This window comes from Anabrus simplex, chromosome 6, assembly GCF_040414725.1.
Source record: "Anabrus simplex isolate iqAnaSimp1 chromosome 6, ASM4041472v1, whole genome shotgun sequence".
Taxonomy (NCBI): domain Eukaryota; kingdom Metazoa; phylum Arthropoda; class Insecta; order Orthoptera; family Tettigoniidae; genus Anabrus; species Anabrus simplex.
In genome coordinates this window covers 347,198,668-347,224,734 of record NC_090270.1, presented here as the reverse complement: position 1 = coordinate 347,224,734, position 26,067 = coordinate 347,198,668, and the positions used below count along the sequence as shown (strand labels likewise).

The 26,067-nt window shown below is 44.5% G+C and overlaps 1 protein-coding gene across 1 annotated transcript in view; it reads right to left on the bottom strand.

Annotated features, from left to right (window-relative positions):
- The window catches only part of LOC136875812 (sodium-coupled monocarboxylate transporter 1), a 365,001-nt gene that overhangs the window by 125,453 nt on the left and 213,481 nt on the right, over positions 1 to 26,067 (bottom strand). The window contains exons 8-10 of the mRNA XM_067149424.2: positions 20,205 to 20,345; positions 14,211 to 14,319; positions 9,299 to 9,408 (exon numbers count right to left, since the gene is read on the bottom strand). Coding sequence (XP_067005525.2) covers positions 9,299 to 9,408; positions 14,211 to 14,319; positions 20,205 to 20,345 — 360 coding nt within the window. The remainder of the gene's footprint in view (positions 1 to 9,298; positions 9,409 to 14,210; positions 14,320 to 20,204; positions 20,346 to 26,067) is intronic.

Genomic DNA, 26,067 nt, shown 5'->3' with positions numbered 1-26,067 from the left:
TTGACCTACCGAGGCCGAGTGGATCCTGTTCCACCCTCGTACCTCGTTCAAAATGCCGTAGCAGAGCCGGGAATCGAACTCGGGCCTCCAGGGGTGGCAGCTAATTAAACTAACCAGTACACCGCAGAGGTGGACTTCAGGTTCAGTTACTGTTGAAAGTAAACTCGTGTCCTCGTCCCGAGGTGGAGCAGCACAGGAGGTGAGCTGCATGAGCCAACCCTCTTGCCATTTGGCAGCAGCAGGACAGCGAGCCTCCGGAAGACGGCGAGCGTTACGCTACGGAGTAGTAACACAGGTGATTGAGAACACCACCAACTGTGGTCAGGAATCTTCGTAGCGAACCCCGGTTGCCCTTCCTGACGTGAACATGATATATGATACCAGGATGTGAGAGAGCGCAACTCGGTGCCGGCACATAGCCTACTTCTGTCGAATAGCACCAAGGATAACGTTCCCATGCGACGGACGAATCACCATCAACAGCATGATACGCCCTCACTCCGTGTGAACACTCATTATTAGAAACTGTGTACGACCACACAGATCAGAGAGGGCTGATTGTTGAGGCGTCGAGTCTGACACCGTGGATACCCGGTTCGAGTCCCATTCCTCGGAACAGTTTTGACCATGTTGACCGACACCATCGAGAGGGTGGAGTCAGCCCACACCAAGTTGCTCAGGAAACTGCTATTTCGCATTCGACAGTACGTAATGTAGCAACACTATTACATTCACGATCTAACTCAGTTGAGTTGTTTTATTTATTTATTTATTTATTTATTTATTTATTTATTTATTTATTTATTTATCCTTAGCATGTATATAGATAGTGAGTTCAGGTAATGGGGGTAATCATGCCGCTTATTTCAGACGACTGCGTCCACTCGCCACTGGGCACTGCAATCAATCAATCAATCAATCAATCAATCAATCAATCAATCAAGCAATCAATCAAGCAATCAATCAATCAATCAATCAATCAATCAATCAATCAATCAATCAATCAATCAGTCACTACTGATGTGTATTTAGTGTAGTCGTCCAAGTGGCAGATTCCCTATGCTTTGTATTGTTAGCGTTTTCTTAAATGATTGCAAAGAAATTGGAAATTTATTGAACATCTCCCTTGGTAAGTTATTTCAATCCCTAACTCCCCTTCCTATAAACGAATATTTGCCCCAATTTATCCTCTTGAATTCCAAATTTATCTTCATATTGCGATCTTTCCTACTTTTAAACCACGAACCTACTACGCTGGCGTAGCAAGGGGAGAGGTGATACTCCCACGTGGCGCGTCCCAGGTGGCGGATAGGGAGTCCTAACCAGCTTGCCGGCGGATTTGAGGGAAATACAATGACTGACAGAGCAAATGCAACACCAAGAAGGAGTGGTCAGAACTTTATGCCAATTGCAGGGTAGACTGACGTCACTGAGGTATGCTCATGATGTGAAATGCGCCGCTGTACTGCGCACGTAGCGAACGATAAATGGGACACGGCGTTGGCGAATGGCCCACTTCGTACCGTGATTTCTCAGCCGACAGTCATTGTAGAACGTGTTGTCGTGTGCCACAGGACACGTGTATAGCTAAGAATGCCAGGCCGCCGTCAACGGAGGCATTTCCAGCAGACAGACGACTTTACGAGGGGTATGGTGATCGGGCTGAGAAGGGCAGGTTGGTCGCTTCGTCAAATCGCAGCCGATACCCATAGGGATGTGTCCACGGTGCAGCGCCTGTGGCGAAGATGGTTGGCGCAGGGACATGTGGCACGTGCGAGGGGTCCAGGCGCAGCCCGAGTGACGTCAGTACGCGAGAATCGGCGCATCCGCCGCCAAGCGGTGGCAGCCCCGCACGCCACGTCAACCGCCATTCTTCAGCATGTGCAAGACACCCTGGCTGTTCCAATATCGACCAGAACAATTTCCCGTCGATTGGTTGAAGGAGGCCTGCACTCCCGGCGTCCGCTCAGAAGACTACCATTGACTCCACAGCATAGACGTGCACGCCTGGCATGATGCCGGGCTAGAGCGACTTGGATGAGGGAATGGCGGAACGTCGTGTTCTCCGATGAGTCACGCTTCTGTTCTGTCAGTGATAGTCACCGCAGACGAGTGTGGCGTCGGCGTAGAGAAAGGTCAAATCCGGCAGTAACTGTGGAGGGCCCTACCGCTAGACAACGCGGCATCATGGTTTGGGGCGCTATTGCGTATGATTCCACGTCACCTCTAGTGCGTATTCAAGGCACATTAAATGCCCACCGCTACGTGCAGCATGTGCTGCGGCCGGCGGCACTCCCGTAACTTCAGGGGCTGCTCAATGCTCTGTTTCAGCAGGATAATGCCCGCCCACACACTGCTCGCATCTCCCAACAGGCTCTACGAGGTGTACAGATGCTTCCGTGGCCAGCGTACTCTCCGGATCTCTCACCAATCGAACACGTGTGGGATCTCATTGGACGCCGTTTGCAAACTCTGCCCCAGCCTCGTACGGACGACCAACTGTGGCAAATGGTTGACAGAGAATGGAGAACCATCCCTCAGGACACCATCCGTACTCTTATTGACTCTGTACCTCGACGTGTTTCTGCGTGCATCGCCGCTCGCGGTGGTCCTACATCCTACTGAGTCGATGCAGTGCGCATTGTGTAACCTGCATATCGGTTTGAAATAAACATCAATTATTCGTCCGTGTCGTCTCTGTTTTTTCCCCAACTTTCATCCCTTTCGAACCACTCCTTCTTGGTGTTGCATTTGCTCTGTCAGTCAGTGTATAATGGCTTTCGCGGACCAAACACACATCCCCCTGTGGGTGGGGGATGCAGACGAAGAATACAACCCCTCGTTGACTACCGCCGTGATCCCGGGGATGCTGAACAGCACTGGAGTCGAGACTCAGTCCATCACCATTGCCCGCAAACCATTCATGAAGAGGCTGGGAATGCACACAACGTAAGACCCTCCCATCTCATCACACCACTGAGCATTCACCTGCAAAACCACTGGTACTGACCAATTCACGGGTGATGGTTTCACATGAAATCATACCATTTTTATAGAAACTCCTTCCTCAATACTCGACGGTCCCAGTCGGTGAGTATACGTCACCTAGCCGGCCTCGTAACTTCACAGACTACGTCTCTAACAACCAACATGGGCAACTTGACTGGTCTGGCAACCAATAACGCTCGAAGTCACTACAAACTCCCCTGTTCCGCCTCTTCTGCAAGTACCTCGTAGCACTAAACAACATACAATAATAATAATAATAATAATAATTGTACCGGGTGATACACCTCCATGCCGCTAATTCAAACTTTGCGCCAGTTGAAACTCCCCTACTGGGGGAAGTCTGAACTTTATCTAATGTGTTAATTTTCAAGTTTCTCAGAAGATGTCACTACTTGGAAATTTTGAAGTTTCTGAACTGGGTCGTTTTCGATGTATTTTTGTTTTGCCTGTAGTAAGAAGTGTGAACATTCTCTTCTAGAGGACACTACTGAAGAACTACAATGGTGCACCCTAGTGCGAAGTGAAAGAACTGTTTCTTGGAGAAATTTTTATTTCAAATGTTTGTTCCTTGTTAAATTTCTTTCTGTTATTGTTTAAGTTGACTGTATAACCCTTTCTTTCCCCTTGTTTTGAATTTAGCCAATCCCGAATTTCTTTAATTAATTTATGACCAATCAGGTGTATCTTCCTCAACGGGGATATGTTGCTTAACCCTAGCCAATAAAATTCTTGTGGGAGGGTTTTCTCATTCCTGAAACGCCTCGAACTTTCCGCGAGAGTATATAAACTGCTGATTTTCGGGTCTCCGCGCCACTTCAGTAACATCTTTCAGTGTGTAAAGTACGTAGCAGGGGCGGGAAGCGCCTCTTTCTTCGGGCAGCAGTTCAACCACAAGGTAATGGCCTTTTAATAACTTCTTTTCTCGCTAGCTCAGCAGTTTAACTCTCGGGGCAGGTCCGAAGCCTTTTCCATGTAACTTTCCTTTAAAAATGTAAAGACACTCGGTGTCAATTCTTTCTGTTTTAAGTACATATTGGGATAGAGAGTGCTTAACCCTCTCAAGCTCCCACTCATATTGCATTGAGGTGAACTTATTTTTCACAACCGTTTCTTCCTTAACGTAATGTAAGTTGTTTCCTTTTAAAAGTCACCTCTTTAGTATGGGATTAGCCCTTGCATTAGCGGCCTAGGGCCAAGTAGGTTATATATAAAATGTGTTAGGAGTGCAAGAACGCCTCCTCTCAAGTTGGTATTTTAGAGGCCACGTAATTAACCTTTCCTTACTTAATAGGCCTCAGTAGGTTGGGTATTTTACCCCTGTTTTCATGTCCTTGGAGGACAACTTGAAAGTGGAATTTGGTGTGGCCTTGGATAGGCTCGTACTTAAGAGCAGATTGCTCTTTCTAAAATTTGTTGTTTGCTGCGCGCCTCGAGGAGGCTTTACTGTGTAATTGGGAGCAAGTGCTCCTGGGCATGATAGGGGTCTTCTGCCCCTTTGTTGAAATGTGTATATCGTAAAGTTGGGCTAATTGCTCAAGAATTGTGAGTCCAGGGTTCGAAGCCCAAATCCTGTAAATACTGTAATTGTACTTTTGTTGCCTTGCTACTCTGTACCTGCCATGCTTGTTATTTCTTGATTTTGATAAGAAAATATAACCTTGTTAAATTTTATCTTAATTTTAATTTCGTATTCGGAGACCTGTTCACCCCCGCACCTTCTTTCACCTCTGCTGTTCCACAGGTACCTCGGAACAACAACAATAATAATAATAATAATAATAATAATAATAATAATAATAATAATAATAATTGTACCGGGCGGTACACCTCTACTCTGTTTATTTAAAAGTTGCGCCAGTTGAAACTCCTCTTCTGGAGGAAGTCTGAACTTTATCTACACTATTAATCTACTAATTTCTCAGAAGATGTCACTACCTGGAAATTTTTGAGTTTGTGAACTGTGTCATTTTTGATGTGTTTTTGTTTCGCTTGAAGTAAGAAGTGTGAACTTTCTCTTCTAGAGGACACTACTGAAGATCAACAATAGTGCGACCTAGTGCGGAGTCAAAGAACTATTTTGTTGGAGAAATTTTTATTTCAAGAGTTTGTTCTTGGTTAAATTTCTTTCTGTCATTGTTTAAGTTGGCTGTATACCCCTCTTTTTCCCCTTATTTTGGATCTAGCCAATCCCGAATTTCTTTAATTAATTTTCCACCAATAATGTGTTTCTTCTTCCTCTATGTAGGGGTTTCTTTTCCCTAGCCAATAAAATTTTTGTGGGAGGGTGTTTTCTTTCCCCTAACGCCTAGAATCTTCCGTGAGAGGATATAAACTGCTGATTTTGGGGTCTCCGGGCCACTTCTGTTCCATCTTTCAGTGTATTAAGTACATAGCAGGAGGCGGGGAGCGCCTCTTTCCTCGGCGGCGGTCAACAATAAGGTAATGGCCGATTAATAAATTCTTTCTTTTCTTGCTCAGCAGTTTAACTTTCGGGGCGGGTTCTAAGCGTTCAACCATGTAACCTTTTCCTAAAATGTAAAAACAACTGGTATCTATTTTATTTTAAAACGACATATCGGGATAGAGAGTGCTTAACCCTCTCGAGCTCCCACTCACATCGTCTTAAGGTGAACTTATTTTCTCAACCAATTCTTCCGTAATGTAATGTAAATTGCTATTAAGTCACCTCTGTAGTATGGGATTAGCCCTTGTAATAACGGCCTAGTGCCAAAGTAGGTTTTAAAAAATCAAAGTGTATCAGGAGTGCGGTTAGCCTCCTCTCAAATTGTTATTTTAGAGGTCATGTAATCAACCTCCTTTTCATGTAATAGACCTCAGTAGGTTGGGTATTTTACCCCTGTGAATACGTCCTTAGAGGACAGCTTGAAGGTAGAGTTTGGTGTGGCCTTTGAGAGGCTTAAATTTTAAGAGCGGATCGCTCTTTTGAAAATGGAGTCTCATATGCCTCGTGGAGGCTTTTCTGTGTAATTCGGAGCCAGGGGCTCCTAGGGATGAATGGGGTTTTCTGCCCCTCTGTTAAAACTTGTGTTTGTGGTAAAACTGAGCTGATCGCTGAAGTCAGGGCGTGAAGCCCAAAACCTGTAAATATTGTAACTCCCCTTGTTTTGCTACATTGTACCTGCCATGTCTGTTATTGCTTTGTTTTTGAAAAGAAAATATAACCTTGTTAAATTTTAAATTAATTTTACATGCACTATAATTTCGTAGCTTGAAACCCATTCACACCCGCACCTTCTTTTACGCATAACTACCGCTAAAACACGGTAACAATAATAATAATAATAATATATTTAAATTGTTTACTAAAAACAGATTTAGCCGGGCTGAGTGGCTCAGACGGTTGAGGCGCTGGCCTTCTGACCCCAACATGGCAGGTTCGATCCTGGCTCAGTCCGGTGGTATTTGAAGGTGCTCAAATATGTCAGCCTCGTGTCGGTAGATTTACGGGCACGTAAAAGAACTCCTGCGGGACAAAATTCCGGCACCTCGGCGTCTCCGAAAACCGAAAAAGAAGTTAGTGGGACGTAAAGCCATTAACATTATTATTATTAAAAACAGATTTTTCGTCCTACTGAACCGATTTGTTTAATTGTTGTTTTATTCTCTCCGCAGTTACCTGCAGGTTAATCATGAGACATTGATAGGTCTCTAAGTTCAGCCAACTTTAAGTAATCATCAAATAAAGTGATTAAATAATCACTCCAATAACTGCAGGCGAAGGCTTACCCTCGCCCGCAATACATTCTGTGCTCAGCGGGTTGCTAAGCGACTGACACTTTCATTAATGTTCTGATACATGATCTTCATCCTTAGTAATAACATTGCATGCAGCCATGTTTGATTACTACCTGTTATGCCAGAGAATATACACCTGTTGTGATCACGGAAGATTACTATTCTTTGCTAGATACTCTTTGATTCCCCAACCTTTCCCAGCTTCAAAATATACTCAACAGATGGCGCAGCGTTCTTAATAACTTACATCAAATGCAGCAGAGACAATACGCGACACTCTGCGAGATATCGAGGGACAGCCATTAGAGCTCTATCTAGCGGAGTGACCTGAGAGTTACTGACTCTGTCATAAGAGCACGTGTATTTGTTTGTGACGTTTTTGCTGTTATTTATGCGTTTGCATTAAGTTGACATAAGTAAGTAGTAGCGTTTGCCATTCCTTTATATCACCTGTCAATGTGAGTGGAAAGATATGTCCTGCGTTTGGCTGCAATAAGTATGAAGCGCAGAAGGATTCACGGTCTTTCTTCAGTTTCCCTCGTGACAAGAAAATAAGTAAATACTGTCTTTGCATATATACTCTCCCAGTTACAAAGATATTTTTATAGAAGGCCTACTTTCTAAACTTCTGACCTGGGCGACCCATATTTTAACTGGCTTAAAATATAATAAGCTTATTTTATTGTATTAGTGCAGCAGTTAACCTTCAAATGTAATGGCAAGTATTGCTTATAGGGAAATTTTGAATGTTTTTGCGGCTAAATTTATAGATTTTCTTTTTGTTAGGAGCCTTCAAGTTAAAAGGAAAATCGTCCAGCTCTTAAATATAAATTCATTGAATCGTGTGTGTAAGGAATGTGCCGATATTTTTATTGACAAGTATCTTAATGTGATGTACAATGTTTTTAAATGAGAGAAAAGAAGACAAATCTAGCCGTGAAAGTTCAGGCAGGCATGCTAAAGCTAAAAAAGTAATGCATAAATGAAAGATCAAGCCCTTTCACAGCAGTCCATTTTACATCTTGATTATATGTCTAATTTCAGTCTTTAAATAATAACCTGTTGAATAATTCTTCATTTGTATAACAAGAATTGCTTTAGCAACTTTGAAGTTAATATTTTAGCAACACTTTCTTTCTAGACGGAATTTATTTATCCATTTCCGTATATACATTTCCAATGATATTTGAATTTAGCGCGAATTTTCAGATCACGCCACTAGGAGCGCCACTTGCGACTTGTCTCCCATTTTTACAGAGCTAAATCCGGAAGTGTCGCGGATTGTCTCTGCTGCATTTGCTAACATGCTGCTGAGAAAGAAGTCCACGTAGAAACAGACTCCATCATGACCTACGCCTTACACATTATCTGGGAACACCTATAACCTAGCTGCACTACCACGTGTCTTAACTTAGTTCTCTGTCTGACAAGAAAGAACACTCCTTCGAGATTAAGCTATGAGCTCGTAAGACAACCGTTCTACGTACAGTAGGAGAACTGCTATTGCGTTCTACGACACAATACCAAGCTTTACATCAAGAACTGAAGGTTATAAAGGTTAGAAAACAGACGGCATGATGGATGAATTCTGACTACGAACTGCAGCATACCGCTTCTATTTAATGTTAATAAAACCATTGACAGGGCAGGTGAAACAATACGACAGGCACATCAGGACGAGTTATAAGACCTTTTTTTTTTTTTTTTTTTTTTTTTGCTAGTTGCTTTACGTCGCACCGACACAGATAGGTCTTATGGCGACGATGGGACAGGGAAGGGCTAGGAGTGGGAAGGAAGTGGCCGTGGCCTTAATTAAGGTACAGCCCCAGCATTTGCCTGGTATGAAAATGGGAAACCACGGAAAACCATTTTCAGGGCTGCCGACAGTGAGGTTCGAACCTACTATCTCCCGAATACTGAATACTGGCCGCACTTAAGCGACTGCAGCTATCGAGCTCGGTCTGACCTGTTTATAACGAATACTGCGAAGCAGCGCGGATCATCTGGCAATAATAATCAAAAGCCGTAATGTCCCACTTAGAGGCTGGCCACGAGATGAGGTGATGGATGATGACGATACGAAACATCCCGCCCTCATCTCACACTTAGGCTTCAGTTAACATCTACAAAGTGTCTTTGAGGTGGGGAGCGATCCGAAAATTTGTGTAGGAATCACGTAATAAATTGTGTGACTTGGTGTTACCTTGAGAGCAGCACTTCACACCACAGCCTGCACGGTTGCTAGGTAACATCACGTCACACATGTTTATGATCACTTGATGTAATAACATTTTCTTGCTTCAGTCACTGAAGAGAGAGTTTCTAGTTCACTAGTTAACGCCAGAGGAGGATGATAGACACAGGGATCTCCCGCCCTTACCCTGGAAGTAAACTGGAGGTGGACAAGAAAAGTAAATTTCTAATGTTCTAACACTTTTGGTTTAGGACAAGGATATGAGGAATCTTATAAGAATTGAGAGGCTGGAGAAGGTGCCAGTACTCACCGTGGACTCATACTGAGATAGAGATGTACCTGAGAGCTGCACTGAACACGGCCGCCACGAAACAGCCTGGCATTCCAGGGAACTCTCCAAGCGTCTTCATCACCATCAGCGGGAACAGCTGATCCTTAGCCTTGGCCAGCTACAAACAGCAACAATCGTACTCTATTACAAGTAGTCCAGATCAATCTCACCACGGTCAAACACGATCCAGATAAAAGACAGGAAAATGCTACAAACGATCCTTGGGCTAAATCAAAATTCTGAAGTCGAATATCGCTTGAGGTCAAATGCAGAGCTCTACCTCGCATTCGTGGACTTTGATTCTGTAAATTAAAGAATCGTGTGGAAGACCTTCGTGTATACGGAAATTCCATCTAATAGAAAAGATAAACGTCAAGTCTGGAATCAGACAGGAGTGTGTTCTTTCTTCCACTCTGTTCCTGCTGGTCTTAGACAGTGTGATGAAGAAGGTAATGGGAGGACGGAAGAGGGGTACTCAATGGGGAATGAGAGACAGGCTTGAAGATCTTGACTTCGCAGATGACATTTGTCTTATGGCGCAGCGGTACCGGGACATAGAAGATAACCTGAGTAGGTTGCAGAAGGAAGCGGAACGTGCAGGTCCCATGATCAACGCAAGCAAGACTAAAGAGATGATGTCATGACCAGCTTGACAGAAAATGGAAAGGAATTGAGCGAGTTGAGTCCTTCCTCTACCTTGGAAGTATAGTTACAACGGATGGGAGAGCAGAGGAAGATGTTCTAAGCCGTGGCTCTACCCCGTGTGGAAGAATAGAAACATCTCCAAGAAGACTAAGCTTCGCCTCTTCAACAGCAATGTAAAGTCGATTTTTCTATACGGTTGTGAAACATGGAAAGTTACAAAACAGATCAATAACCAGCTGCAGGTGGTCATTAGTAGAGGTCTGCGTCGCATAATAAATTTTAAATGAAGATCTTTCGGCCATGACCAATCAGCAGCCGATTGACATCCAGATCAGGGAGAGGAAATGGCGCTGGATTGGACACACATTAAGCAAGCTCGATGGAGCTGTTGGAAGGGCGGCGGTGGACGTGAACCCTCAAGCCACCAGAAAGCGAGGTCGGCCCAAGAAAACCTGGAAGAGGACGATTGGAAAGGAAATCGTAGAGGTTGACAAGACCTGGAGTGAAGTTAAGAAAAAAGCCAGGAACCGTACTGTGTAAAGAAATTTCGCCGAAGCCCTGTACTCCAGACGGATCAAAAGGAAATAAGTCAAAGTCAAAAGTCAAGTCTTTTTTTTTTTTTTTTTTTGCTAGGGGCTTTACGTCGCACCGACACAGATAGGTCTTATGGCGACGATGGGATAGGAAAGGTCTAGAAGTTGGAAAGAAGCGACCGTGGCCTTAATTAAGTACAGCCCCAGCATTTGTCTGGTGTGAAAATGGGAAACCACGGAAAACCATCTTCAGGGCTGCCGATAGTGGGATTCGAACCTACTATCACCCGGACGCAAGCTCACAGCCGCGCGCCTCTACGCGCACGGCCAAATCGCCCGGTTCAAGTCAATTTATTCATGTGAAGTATATAAAGAGAAACCGTAATTTCAATTAACAGACAAATGTGAGGCTAATAATTAAAAGATTAATAAAATATTACAACCCTTTATTACTTTGTATTATTAGAATATAACGAACAGTTTGCTTGTGGATCTGAAATTTGAATACTAAAGGGTGCAAGTGCCAACGTTTCAAAACAAGTGAGTACACAGTACATAGTGGTGTAGGGGTAGCGTGCCTGCCTCTCACCCGGAGGCCCCGGGTTCGATTCCCGGCCAGGTCAGGGATTTTTACCTGGACCTGAGGCCTGGCTCGAGGTCCACTCAGCCTACGTGATTAGAATTGAGGAGGTATCTGACGGTGAGATAACGACCCCGGTCTACAAAGCCAAGAATAACGGCCAAGAGGATTCTTCGTGCTGACCACACGACAGCTCGTAATCTGCAGGCGTTCGGGCTGAGCAGCGGTCGCTTGGTAGGCCAAGGCCCTTCAAGGGCTGTAGTGTCATGGGGTTTGGTTTGGATTTGCAAAGAAACAAATACCCCAGTACAAACTAAATGAATGAAAACTGAAAACTAAATAAGTATCTGTCACGATCTTCTTGTGAGTAAGTAGTGCTTCAGCGTTCGTTATCAAACATTTTACGATACGCCCACACACGAAATTGTAAACCATCACCATGAGATTGTCATTGTCTGGTCGCCTTCCTCAAGCATCTCTCCTCGTCACTTGTGATGCGGCTTATGCAACGTTGCAGGTAGAAATATCATTAAATGACTTCCTTACAAGCAACTGGTGACGATCTTTGTTTATGATTTTAATCCAGGAAGTTTGAGAAATATACCTTTTCGGTATTCACAAAGGTATCTGCAGATTTGCAATAATCCTTGGAAAACATTTTGCACAATATTTACAACATGCGGATATTTTGTCAATTACACTGACTGACAGAGCAAATGCAACACCAAGAAGGAGTGGTCAGAACTTTATGCCAATTGCAGGGTAGACTGACGTCATTGACGTATGCTCATGATGTGAAATGCGCCGCTGTGCTGCGCACGTAGCGAACGATAAATGGGACACGGCGTTGGCGAATGGCCCACTTCGTACCGTGATTTCTCAGCCGACAGTCATTGTAGAACGTGTTGTTGTGTGCCACAGGACACGTGTATAGCTAAGAATGCCAGGCCGCCGTCAACGGAGGCATTTCCAGCAGACAGACGACTTTACGAGGGGTATGGTGATCGGGTTGAGAAGGGCAGGTTGGTCGCTTCGTCAAATCGCAGCCGATACCCATAGGGATGTGTCCACGGTGCAGCGCCTGTGGCGAAGGTGGTTGGCGCAGGGACATGTGGCACGTGCGAGGGGTCCACGCGCAGCCCGAGTGACGTCAGCACGCGAGGATCGGCGCATCCGCCGCCAAGCGGTGGCAGCCCCGCACGCCACGTCAACCGCCATTCTTCAGCATGTGCAAGACACCCTGGCTGTTCCAATATCGACCAGAACAATTTCCCGTCGACTGGTTGAAGGAGGCCTGCACTCCCGGCGTCCGCTCAGAAGACTACCATTGACTCCACAGCATAGACGTGCACGCCTGGCATGGTGCCGGGCTAGAGCGACTTGGATGAGGGATTGGCGGAACGTCGTGTTCTCCGATGAGTCACGCTTCTGTTCTGTCAGTGATAGTCACCGCAGACGAGTGTGGCGTCGGCGTGGAGAAAGGTCAAATCCGGCAGTAACTGTGGAGCGCCCTACCGCTAGACAACGCGGCATCATGGTTTGGGGCGCTATTGCGTATGATTCCACGTCACCTCTAGTGCGTATTCAAGGCACGTTAAATGCCCACCGCTACGTGCAGCATGTGCTGCGGCCGGTGGCACTCCCGTACCTTCAGGGGCTACCCAATGCTCTGTTTCAGCAGGATAATGCCCGCCCACACACTGCTCGCATCTCCCAACAGTCTCTACGAGGTGTACAGATGCTTCCGTGGCCAGCGTACTCTCCGGATCTCTCAACAATCGAACACGTGTGGGATCTCATTGGATGCCGTTTGCAAACTCTGCCCCAGCCTCGTACGGACGACCAACTGTGGCAAATGGTTGACAGAGAATGAAGAGCCATCCCTCAGGACACCATCCGCACTCTTATTGACTCTGTACCTCGACGTGTTTCTGCGTGCATCGCCGCTCGGGGTGGTCCTGCATCCTACTGAGTCGATGCCGTGCGCATTGTGTAACCTGCATATCGGTTTGAAATAAACATCAATTATTCGTCCGTGCCGTCTCTGTTTTTTCCCCAACTTTCATCCCTTTCGAACCACTCCTTCTTGGTGTTGCATTTGCTCTGTCAGTCAGTGTAAATATGATTAAGGGTTCTAAGATTTTGTTAAAAGTATCTTTTGACATTGTAGTATTATCAACTGACATATTTACAGAGTTATCTGAACACAGTGAAGGCAGCTGTATCTAGCGAAGAAAAGTGGTACTCTTTTAATTACAGGTACTTCTGTTGATACAAACAGCTCCATCTTTAGATTGTTATAAGAAATACTTCCTCCAAGCCCTTTACACATGCACTGGGTTTGTGTGTGGCCGTAATTAACCGAACTCTAGTTCCTTTCAGCACAGTAACTTACGGTTATAGAGTTACCACGAGCAGATTTGAGGCAAAGGGTCGACAAGGTAAAACTCAGTAGTTTGTAAGCGTTTATCGGTTTTGTTCGAATTGACGGACATTGCCTACAATACACACGTGTAGAGATCGCTGCACATGCAGGCTGCTGCAAGTCTTCCAGTGGAGTCGATTATCTTGTAAATGTCATCACGAAAAAAGGATGTCACTGTAGAGACTTTTGACTTCACGAAACATAATTAGCTTTACGTCGCACCGACACAGAGAGGTCTTATGGCGGCGATGGGACAGGAAAGGACTAGGCGTTGGAACGAAGCGACCTTGGCCTTAATTAAGACACGACCCCAGCATATGCTTGGTGTGAAATTGACAAACCACGGAAAACCATCTTCATGGCTGCAGACCTACTGTCTACTTATATGTGCTATGTACAGAGTGCTTATCTCTTCAGAGAAAACTTGTGTTCTTTACATCTCCACCAACAACCCGCGTCCCGTTTGTCTACGAGGTGGGGTATGACGTCACGTGATATAAGATAGTAGGAAGGGAGTGGGTGAAACCTTGTGGCGGCACAATAGCACCAAGGGGTCTGCTCAAGGCTTAACGTCCCCATCCGACGGACGAATCACCATCAACAGCGTCATATGCCCTCACTCCATGTGAGCACTGCGGAGGCTTTTGGCACGCAATATAGTGATTAGGAATTGTACACAAACACCTCCCCTACCCTGCCGGCCACCGGGCTCGGTACAGTTTAGTATGGCATCTTACCTGAGTGGTCAGTGGATCGCAGTCGTGGTACGTAGCATAGATGAGAAGTCCGCTGTAGAAGCAAATATTGAGGAGAATGACGCCTCCCACCACGTAGATGAGCATTGCTCTGAAAAAATAAAACATGTGTCTTCCTTCAACAGCGAATTGTACTGAATCAGCGCGTTGCACCAAGGTTCATTATTTATTGTCCATAATTGTTACAAAATAACACATTGTTACTGTATCAGCATTCAACAACTGAATTAACAATACCGAATTAAATAACGATATTTTCTTTGTATAGGTGAAAACCTCATTGTCTGGCAGCCAAGGAAAGATAGAGATGAAACTAGCTGAATTATGAACAATAACTGACGAAAATACCGCGTATATTCTCACTTATTGCACGTACTACTTCTTGAACATTGTGTTGCTTGAGGTCCCTCGGTTTATCTGTAATCCCAACACTGACCAATTTCAGATAATCTCGTAAGAGCACGTTACTTCTCATCTGGTTGTCGAGCAACTGCTGAGGATCAAACCTGGTCATCGCATCTTAGTTGTGTAACCGAGAGTGATTAAAGGCGAAAATATCATAAAATAATATTTTATTCCTATCCAATAATTGGCAAGGACTTCTCAAACATCTCAAGAAACATTACATTTGCCCGACACGAGCGGAGGGATGTTTATTTAAGGAAAACTGGACGTTAAACAGTATATCACGAATTACCTCTATCAGCAATGAGACCTCTGCTACTCTTACCGTCGACCAAAATATTGGGTGCACTCGAGTTTCGAGGTTCTTTATGGAACGTACGTAACCGACCATCAAGCGTAATCACATAAACGGGATTACTCTGCGCATGGTTATGATAAGGATGTAAAGGAGAAGGCATACAAGTCTCTGGTAAGACCCCAACTAGAGTATGGTTCCAGTGTATGGAGCCCTCACTAGGATTACTTCATTCGAGAACAGGAAAAAATCTGAAGAAAAGCAGCTCGATTTGTTCTGGGTGATTTTCGACACAAGAGTAGCATAACGAAAATGTTGCAAAGTTTCGGCTGGGAAGACTTGGGAGAAAGGAGACGAGCTGCTCGACTAAGTGGTATGTTCGAGTTGTCAGTGGAGAGATGACGTGGAATGACATCAGTATACGAATAACTTTGAGTGGTAGTTTTAAAAGTAGGATGATAAAGTTGGAATTCAAGAGGACAAATTGAGGCAAATATCCGTTCATAGCTAGAGAAGCAAGGGACTGGACTAACTTACCAAGAAAGATTTCAATAAATTCTCAAATTCTTTGCAAGGCTAAGGCATCTACCAGCAAGGCGACTGCAATAAATGCAGATCTTGATTGATTGATTGATTGATTGATTGATTGATTGATTGATTGATTGATTGATTGATTGATTGATTGATTGATTGATTGATTGATTGATTGATTGATTGATTGATTGATTGATTGATTGATTGATTGATTGATTGATTGATTGATTGATTGATTGATTGATTGATTGATTGATTGATTGATTGATTGATTGATTGATTGATTGATTGATTGATTGATTGATTGATTGATTGATTGAAGACGTTGATTCTGGAATTTCCAAACTTTAAAAAATGAAAAAAGTTTGCGAAATTTCTAGTTATTCAATACTCAAAAATTCTGTTTCCAAAAGTAGGTGATGCTGAATAATTAAAAGAAAGTGTATACTGGATATTCTAGAAAATAATGTAGGAAATAGACTGCACGAAAAATGTTCACCTGTTCTCAAATAATTATTGAAGAATTGCTGAACCAAAAACTACTATTAGTTAACAGAGCAGTTACAGGCACTGGAATGTGCTCCATCTCACTTTACACGTTCCGCTGTTATAATAACTGCGAATTCCCAATCAGCTTTTGGAACTATGTCATGATCTTCCGCGCGCCAACTTAGACGGCTGGCTCAGTGTTCGAGACAGAGAGAGTTAGGAGGCTGTGCTCTGTTCTTCCTGGAAACGATGTGGAGGAAAGAATAAACGTGGAAAAAAAAAAAAACGCTCCTAAATGCATAGAGCAAAGGGGAGCTGTGATACTCATTCCATGTTAACCCTGCAGCAGACGCATCCAGGTTATTGTTACTTTATGCCGTTGGTATTTCGTTTGTTCGAAGCCCGCGTAATTTTCGGTAACTTCCAAGCATTTTGTCACCAACTATAATGATGCTTCTCTTGAATGCTTCATTCGTTTCGTGAGCAGAATCCAATAAACATTCGTGGTTGACAGGTGTCCCCCACGGGACCAATGGTGCAATGGATGGGCTTAACTGCAGTTTAGAATTCCTGTGTATTCCTTTCGGTATTCAGTAAATAACGGAACGTTTTATCCTACTACGATGTAGAGTACAACTAAGTAGTATCGTAGTGTACCGTATTAATTACCACATTGTCGTGTAATATTTGTGCACTGTCCTAGACAATATTTCTTTCCCTTCATTTTTTGCACACAATAAGTATTTTATTTTTTATTTTCATTTCATTTCTCCGTAAAGAATTGCTAAGAAGTGCAAGTGTAGGAACTGTGGGTGTGGCCAGGTATTAAGGAGCAACAGGGAGGAGTTGGAGAGTTTGCGGGAGATTCCCTCAGAAAACAGGAAGGAATGTAGGGCTCCCTCAAACAATGTACAGGATACAGTAGGTGTAAAAGAGGAATGGCAAGAAAATGGGGGAATTGTAGAAGACAGGTGGTCCAATATTTTAAGGGGAAGGAGATTGCAGGCTAAGGGCTCTATTCAGAATCAGAATTCAGGACAGGTGTCTGTGCGAAATCGGTACGAGTCACTGCAAGTAGAACAACAGAGGGAAGATGAGGAACAGGGAACTGTGGCTGAGAAGTGTGGAAGCAGGAGGAAGCGAAAAGGTAGGAAAGGAAAACGTAGAGTAGAGGATAGGAAAAGACAGGTGGAACAGGATCATGGGAAGGAGAAAAGAGGGAGGACGAAGTAGCTTCTGCAGTTATCAGGAAAGATAGGGCTGACCAGGAGGGGAGGGGATCAAATGAGGTGGGTAGGGTTGAGGCTCTGGTCATGGGGGATTCCATCGTTAGACATGTGGGGAAAGTGTGTGGAGGAAAGGGAACCAGGGTAGAATGTTATCCAGGAATTAGGTTGAGGCAGATGTTGAGGAAATTACAACAGAAGGAGGAGCGGAAGGAGAAGGTGGTAGTGTTTCACGTTGGTACCAACAACGTTAGGCAAGCTGATATAAGTATGAACATAGTTGGAGATGTGTGGGATCTGGTAAATGCAGCACGGGTGAAGTTTAAGAAAGCGGAGATTGTTATTAGTGGAATACTGTGTAGGAGGGATACTGACTGGAGGGTGATTGGAGATTTAAATGAGACTATGGAGTGGGTATGTGGGAAACTGGGAGTGAAATATCTAGATCCTAATGGGTGGGTAGGAGATAGGGATCTGCGCTCGGATGGCCTTCACCTAAACAGCAGTGGTACGTATAAGATAGGAAATTTGTTTGGAAGGGTAATACGGAGGTACATTCAGGGAAACGGGATGGCCTAGGAATAGAATTGAGTAATTTAATAGATATAAACCTACCAGATATTGAAATAGGAGTTAAATCATGGCTGAGAAATGAAATAATGGATGCAGAAATATTCATACGGTACTGGAGTGTGTATACTTGGGATAGGATAGGAATGGTAGGAGGGGAAGTTTTCATTCTGGTGAAAGAAAATTTGTAAGCTACGAAAAAGTTAAATATGACAAACATGAAATTCTCGGTGTAAGACTCATTTCTAAAGATAATAGGCAACTTGATGCCTTTGGAGTGTACAGACCAGGAAAGGGTAGTGTAGACACGGATTCAGAATTATTTGTTAAGATAATCAGCTATGCGGCAAACGACATGGAAAGGAATGTGATTGTAACGGGAGATCTGAATTTATCAGATGTCAATTGGGAAGGAAATGCGAACGACAGGAAGCGTGACCAACAAATGAAAATAAGTTAATATGGGAAGGACAGCTGATTCAGAAAGTGATGGAACCAACTAGAGGGAAGAATATTCCGGAGTTGGTGCTGGTAAAACCAGATGGGCTCTATAGAGAAACCGAAGAAACAGATGGCATTAATGATCATGAAGCTGTTTTTGTCGTAGTTAAAAATAAATGTGATAGAAAGGAAGGTCTTAAAAGTAGGACTATTAGGCAGTACCATATGGCTGATAAAGCAGGCATAATTGATATTCTAAAAAGTAACTATGATCGGTGGAAAACGGTAAATAAAAATGTAAACAGACTCTGGGATGGGTTTAAGGCAATTGTTGAAGAATGTGAAAATAGGTTTGTACCTTTAAAGGTGGTAAGAAATGGTAAAGATCCACTGTATTATAATAGAGAAATAAAGAGACTCAGAAGGAGGGGCAGATTGGAAGGAAATAGAGTTAGAACTGCCTGTGGAAGTAAGGAGAAGTTGAAGGAACTTACTAGGAAACTGAATTTAGCAAGGCAGTCAGCTAAGAATAACATGATGGCAAGCATAATATTGGAAGTGATACACATTTTAGTGAAAAATGGAAGAGTTTGTATAGGTACTTTAAGGCAGAAACAGGTTCCAAGAAGGACATTCCAGGAATCATTATGAACAAGGGGAGTGCGTATCCGAGGATCTTCAAAAGGCAGTCCGGCTCCATGGCTAAATGGTTAGCGTGCTGGCCTTTGGTAGCAGGGCTCCCGGGTTCTATTCTCGGCAGGGTCAGGAATTTTAAACATCATTGGTTAATTTCGCTGGCACGGGGGCTGGGTGTATGTGTCGTATTCATCATCATTTCATCCTCACCAGGATGCGCAGGTCGCCTAAGGGAGTCAAATCGAAAGACCTGCACCTGGTGAGCCGAACATGCCCTCGGACACTCCCGGCACTAAAAGCCATATGCCATTTAATTTTTTTCAAAAGGCAGAAGTATTCAGTCAGCACTATGTAAAGATTGTCGGTTACAAGGATAATGTCCAGATAGAGGAGGTGACTAATGCTAAAGAAGTATTACAATTTACATATGATAATGACATTTACAATAAGAATCAACAGTTGAAAACTAGAAAAGCGGCTGGAATTGATCAGATTTCTGGGGATATACTAAAGACAATGGGTTGGGATATAGTACCATATCTGAAGTACTTATTTGATTATTGTTTGCTTGAAGGAGCTGTACCAAATGAATAGCGAGTTGCTTTAGTAGCCTCTGTGTATAAAGGAAAGGGTGATAGACATAAAGCTGAAAATTCACAAACCCCCGTACCCGAGCCAAGGGAATTAACCATTAATTAAGTTTAAAATCGCCGATTCGGCCGGGAATCGAACCCGGGCCCCATGCGGCCAAAGGCCAGCACGCCATGGAGCCAGGCACTTTCCCAATGAACTGCAGACTTATTGTGAGAGAGTAAAAAGTAAACTAGATGTGACGCAGCTTTTTGAGGCGCACCCACATGCCCTTTAAAATCCTGCCACCTGTAGATAATGCGCCAGGACATGCTCTGAACACCGCGGATGACTCTAAAGAGTTAAGAAGAATGGCAGCCGTCAGCTGAGTCTCGACCACTTCTTTGAGGAAGATAACGAACCTCAACTTACCGTCCCAGGATCTTCGAGCGAGTCACAGACTCACCAAACCCAGGAGCTGAAGAATGATAGAGTTTGATATTGTACTAATGACGTGAATTTGAAGTATAACATTGTAGTCTTTTCATTTTCCTCCCTTGAGAAAATCCTTATTCCAAACTCATCCATATTACAATAAACTCAGTACACACGTTTCCGTATTACGCGATTAATTCTGAGAACCAATTCATCGTGTGCAGGTATCAAGAAACATACAGAGTAGAATCCAACAATTTGGGCGCTTATTGCTTGTTTTGGAAAATAAGGATTTTGAGATTGTATAGCGGCAGCAAAAGCATTGAGGCTCAGTTTAGGACTCGGCAAGGCTTCAAGAGCAGAAGACTTACTCACATGCTTGCGTGCTTCATGGTGGGTAGAGACAGGAACCTCTGGCTCATGTTCTGGCTGACGCTGCTCCCATACAGCCAGCCGAACACTCCTCCGAGCAAGAGCACCATGAGGGAGTGACGCTCAGTCGGGTCCATACTCAAGCTGAAAACACAAATATTTACTACATAAGAAAACAACGTCCGTGTAGTAGTTAGTGTGATCAGCTGTCGCCCCCACAGGCATGGGTTCAATTCCCGGCTCTGTCACGAAGGACTGGAAAGTGGCCCACTCAGCCTCGGAAGTTCAACTGAGTAGACGGGGGATCGATTCCCATCTCAGCCACGCTCGAAGTGGATTTCCGTGTTTTCCCACTCCTCCTCCAGGCAAATGCCAGGATGGTACCTAACTTAAGTCTATGGCAGCTTCTTACCCTCTTGCTTGTGTATCGCTTCCAATACTCATATCCCTCTAGAAGGCCTCTGTTCAGCATAGCAGGTGAGGCCGCCTGGGCGAGGTACTCACCCTCCTCCCCGGTTGTATCCCCGACACTGCCCTTGAGGCGGGATCCCTCGCTCACTCCGGGGGAAAACCAACCTTGGAGGGTACAGGCTTTTCTATTTGACTCCTATGGGCGACCTGCACGTCTGTTCTTATTTTGTGTGTGTGAAAGAGGGGGTGAAACCCGGTGTTGGCACGTAGCCTACTCCTAGGGGTCTGCTCAAAGCTTAACGTCCCCATCCGACGGACGAATCACTATCAACAGCGTCATATGCCCTCACTGCGCAGATGTTCGGGACTGAACCCAGGAATCACCACCTTGGCAGCCAACATTTTGATGGTGATTATTTTCCCACCAGCGGGAGTCGAACCAGCTAACCGCGTTGTCAGTCGCTTTAAAGACCATGGCCACGGGCAGGCACATGAGTTCTCTATCGGTTCTAATTCATAACAGGCCGGACTGAGTGGCTCAGAGGGTTGAGGCGCTGACCTTGGCAGGTTCGATCCTTGCTCAGTCCGGTGGTACGTCAGCCTCGTATCGGTAGATTTACTGGCTCGTAAAATGGACTCCTGCGAGACAAAATTCCGGCACCTCGGCGTCTCCGAAGACCGTAAAAGTGGTTAGTGGGACGTAAAGCAAATAACATTTTAAAATTCATATTATGACCAGAGATTTTAGAGCGGTGCACGCACAGCCTCTATTGTGTGTGTGTAGAGCTTACAACAAGGCCATGTTATCCTGTATTTGAAGTTTCACCGAGAGTGCGAGAATGGACACAGCAAACAGAACTCTTGCCATCAGAAGTTTCGACGGTATGCACGTATACGAGTGCCAAAGTACGCCCAGACAGAGAAAACAGTATGAGCTGTTAAGCGTTTTGTCAGTGAGTGTGCGTAAGTCCCTAAACAGTTATATTTTTGTCATACATTATTATTGTCATGGATTTTAAAAAAGCAGCAAGTCACTATTTTACTAATCTATTATTCACCGAGGAAAAGAGAGTCCGTGTGGCTATTTCTAGGCAGACCCTTTGGCGAGGATTGTGCTTTGTGAAGTGTATGAATTGTAGGAATGTTAGGGATACCACAACACTCATTACCTGAGCTAAAGAAATTAATCGTTTAAGATTCAAATATCTCGACCCGGTCGGGAATGGAGCCCGGATTCCGAAGGACCGAAGGCCAAGACGCTGACCACTCAGCCATGGAGATGGACAAAGAGGTGATGTAACTTGGACTATCAATTATTTGATCGAGAAGTCACTCTACCTTGCAGGTGGTGATCGTTCCGCTAGTATTTATTTCTTTAATCTGTTCATCCTCCAGGGTTTGTTTTCTCCCGGACTCAGCGAAGGATGTCACGTCTACCACCTCAAGGGCAGTGTCCTGGAGCGTGAGATATTTGGTCCGGGATACAACTGCGGTCAAAGACTAGTACCTCGCCCAGGCGACCTCACCTGCTATGCTGAACAGTGGGGGGGGGGGGGATTTGGAAGGGATAGACAAGGCACAAGGAAGGAAGCGGCCATCGGCTTAAATTAGGAGATGTGGGAAACCATGGATAACCCCCTTCGAGGATGGCTGAGGTGGGAGTCAAACCCCCTCTACTGTGCTGACTTCCCGAGGATACGTGGATCCCGTTCCACGCCTCGTAGGCCTACCACTTTCCAAATTTCATGGCAGAGTCGGAATCGAACCCGAGCCTTAGGGGTTGGAAGCTAATGACACTAACGACCACACCACAGACGAGGACAATTGTTGTTAAATGACAAAAATATTAACGTTTCTCGTAATCATGTCTTCTGCTATAAAATTAATCAATTTTGACACGATAGCTTCAAATGGATGCTCTGCGACAAGAAATACATGTAGATTGGAAACTAGGCCACATTTGGAAACATATCCTCTGGAATAAAACTAGATAAATATAAACTTCATTCCTCTTAGTAATTACGACAGGCTTTGATGCTTGATAAAAGCAAAAAGAAATCACTTTTACCTTTGCCGAAATCATGTGGTCATTATTATTATTGTAAGCGTATGGTAACGTACACAAAACTATACGAAGATTAAATATACAGCAGAACATATTATATACATATTTACAAGATAAACACATAACATTGAAAACAATCGTGCAAGCAGAAGGGTTCAAAGAGTTAGATCTAAGTTCTCTAGCCATTGTATGGCCTCAGAAGAAGCCACCACAAAGTCCTGGCTGGATCCAGCGAATGCCCTTCCAATGCATTCGGTGACAATATGGTTGATGGTCTGCTTAACTGCACCACAGTCACAGGCTGGAGATGATCTCATACCCCATTTAAACAACATTGATCCACATCTCCCGTGGTTAGTACGTACTCTGTTGAGGGCTCCCCATGTCTTGCGGGGCAAATCAAAGCCAGCTGGAAGATTCATATAATTGAACAGTGTCTGCCATTGAGTCGGAGCTACGCTGTTCCACTCTTGTTGCCAATCAGTTTTTGGATTGAAATCCCTCCTAACAAGTTCCTGTGCTGTTTGAATGGGAGGAGGCGACTGAATCTGACGTTAACATCTTTATGGATAGGGAGATCGGGATCTTGTATTCTCTAAACACGGTCGCTATGGTTACACTTCCGTCAGACATTTTGTTGCGTTACGCCACACAAATTATCAAATGATCCTCAACCTTAAGACACATTTATGTCAACAAGGAAGAGAAATAAAGTCTGTCCATTGAAATTTAAAAGCTCCCCCCTCCCGCCGGGAAGAGGGGATTGGTTCGGTTTGCTAGTACCGGTGCGTTATTACGCTCCTCACCTAGCTGCTTAGTGGATGTAATTTATAAAGAAAATTTATTTATGGTTGTGTGAATTTAAGTTCTTGAGAGATAGCTATTTATAGAATAGAATAATAAGAGTAATAAGGAGTTTTTATAAGAGTAATTAAAGAGTTGTAAGAGAAATAAAGAGTTTTATAAGAGTAATAAGAAGTTTTTTTTAGTCGTGTGGTCACCCATCCACTGGGTGACCACGCTTGATGTTGCTGGAGTTTAAGTGATCGCAGTTAATTAGTGCGGTTAAATGGAGCAAGAAAAAACGATTATCCACTAAGTTTGCGGCTGGCACAGTAATTAATGTTACAGATACGCGGCAATGCTGGGATGGTCACCCTCCAAACACTAACCACGCCCAAATTTACCATTGATGTGGTAATGGACATTTATCTGGTATTAGCGCAGTGACTACACATTCAGCAAACCCTTTTGTTTGCATTTAATGTGAGTATGCAGATGTATTTGGAATAACAGCATGTTTAATGAGCAGCATGTAGTTGTGTGCACCGCCTCGTCTCCGGGAACCAGTGTTTCATCTTATTAGGTGTTAGCAAGGCGTGAGAAGGCAAATAGAGTGAGGAAGTGAGGACGTACTTGGTGGTTCTTGCTTGACTTGGCGGGGTTTTTTTTGGGGGGGGGGGGGGGTTGCTGGTTTGGTTCTTCAGGGTCTCGGCTACTCAATCCACCGAGTGGGCCCTGAATTGGACTGGAGGTGGTATTGAAGTATATTGAGGATTAGTGTGAGGAGGTTTTGGTCAGGTGCGGTGGGCATAGTGGTAAGAGGCTGAGGTATGTTAGATTGAGTGTTATTAGTTGCCTGTGGTTTGTGTAATGTGTTTTTGCGCATTTTCTGTTTGACTGCCTTCTTAAAGTATGGACAACCTGGGAATGATGCCGCATGATTACCGCGGCAGTTCGCGCAGGTCGCCCGGCCTCGTGGTACCTGGCTTTCGGACCACCACACCTATTGCATCTGGTAGAGTTTTTACAACTGGCGGCATGAGGCAGTTGTAACATAGTATCGTTAGTGAAGGATGAGGTGGGCGGGGTTGGGTTTTACTTTTGAGATGTGGTGTTGGCGGCGGTACCTGATTTGAGTGTCGGGTCTGTTTTACCTTAGTTTTCTGTATGTGAGGATTGTATGGGTTTGATTTTCGAAGTGTTGGAGGCTGGGTGATGCTATTGGTTGATTGGGTAGAATTATTGACAGTGGGTGGGGGTGGGAGGGGTGGGGGGATTGGAATGGTTTGTGTATCAATATCTTGGGTATCTGGGTAGGTTTGCGTTGCTTGCTGCTGGGTGGGATGAGTTTGGGAGATGGTACTTATGGTAGGAGTGAGTGGTTTGGTTTCTGTTGGATTGGCAGCGATGGCATGTTGAGGTGCATCTTCAATTGGGTTGGTTTGCTGAGTATCCTTGGTAGCTGTGTGTAAATCCATTTGCGTAGATGTATGGTCAGGGGCTGAGTCGTTTTGAGATATGGTGGTGGCAGAAGTTTGCGTTTCTTGCTCTGTAGTTTCTGGTGGTAGGTTTACTTGCTGGTTGCTGTCCTTTTTTAGAGGATTGATGATGATTGGAGTGGAGATGTTAGTATGTTCCAGTACACGAAGAATACGTTGTATTGACTTGTTTCGTCGAGGGGTAACCAGCAATAAATTATTGTGCGATTCCTCAGTGACTGCTATATGCTCGTCAAAGATGGGCATGAGTGAGCTGATAATAGTTTTCCTAGTCATCGGTACTGGGTGTGGGTCATTGAGGTTGAAGATAAGTACCATACACTTGGGGGAAACTGGGAAGGTGGTGTTCCCACGAACACAGAAGAGTGGGACAGAATAATTGTTGTCTGGTTTTTCTTCTCCTCTCGAGCTGCCATTTTCGTCTTCTTCTTCAGGTGGTTGTTCATTTGAAGGTGACTGAATAAGGGGTGGGATAGGAAAATAGTCGGGTGAGGAGGGGGAGTAGGGTGGGGAGTGATATCTGAGCGGACTGGGTGTGTGCTGAACTGAAGGTGGTGAATCCCAGTATGTGTGAGACGGACACGGAAATGTATCTTGTGTGGCTGGCAGGCTTGCAGTGTAGAGTCTACTTGAGACCGCCAGTCTTCTGATTGATTCATTGTTATTTAGTGTGTTGGAAGTGGTAAGATGAAACACTGGTTAGGTCAAACTCAATAAGAGGACCGGCGTGATTGCCGCTCTCTCAGTGGGTACGGTCGGAACAGGTATAGTTTTGCCCTATCACAACGGGACAAGTTCCGATCCAGTAGCCACACTGAGAGCTCTGACAATGCTCTGTGCCTGTGTATACGGGGTTTACAGGCTCTGACAAATGCTCTGTCTTCTTTAGTGTGCCCGCACAAGGCAGGCGGACTGCCCTGGTCTGCTGTAGCTGGGTGTCTGGCGGTGACCGCCATATGTCTGTTTGGACACCCCTAAGGGGTGCCTGGTGCGGTGCCAGTACCGGTGCGCTATGCAGCGCTCCTCACCTGGCCTGTTGTAGAAAATAAGTATAAAAAGAATAAGTATATGAGTGTTGCTAATAATAACCATAATAATAATAATAATA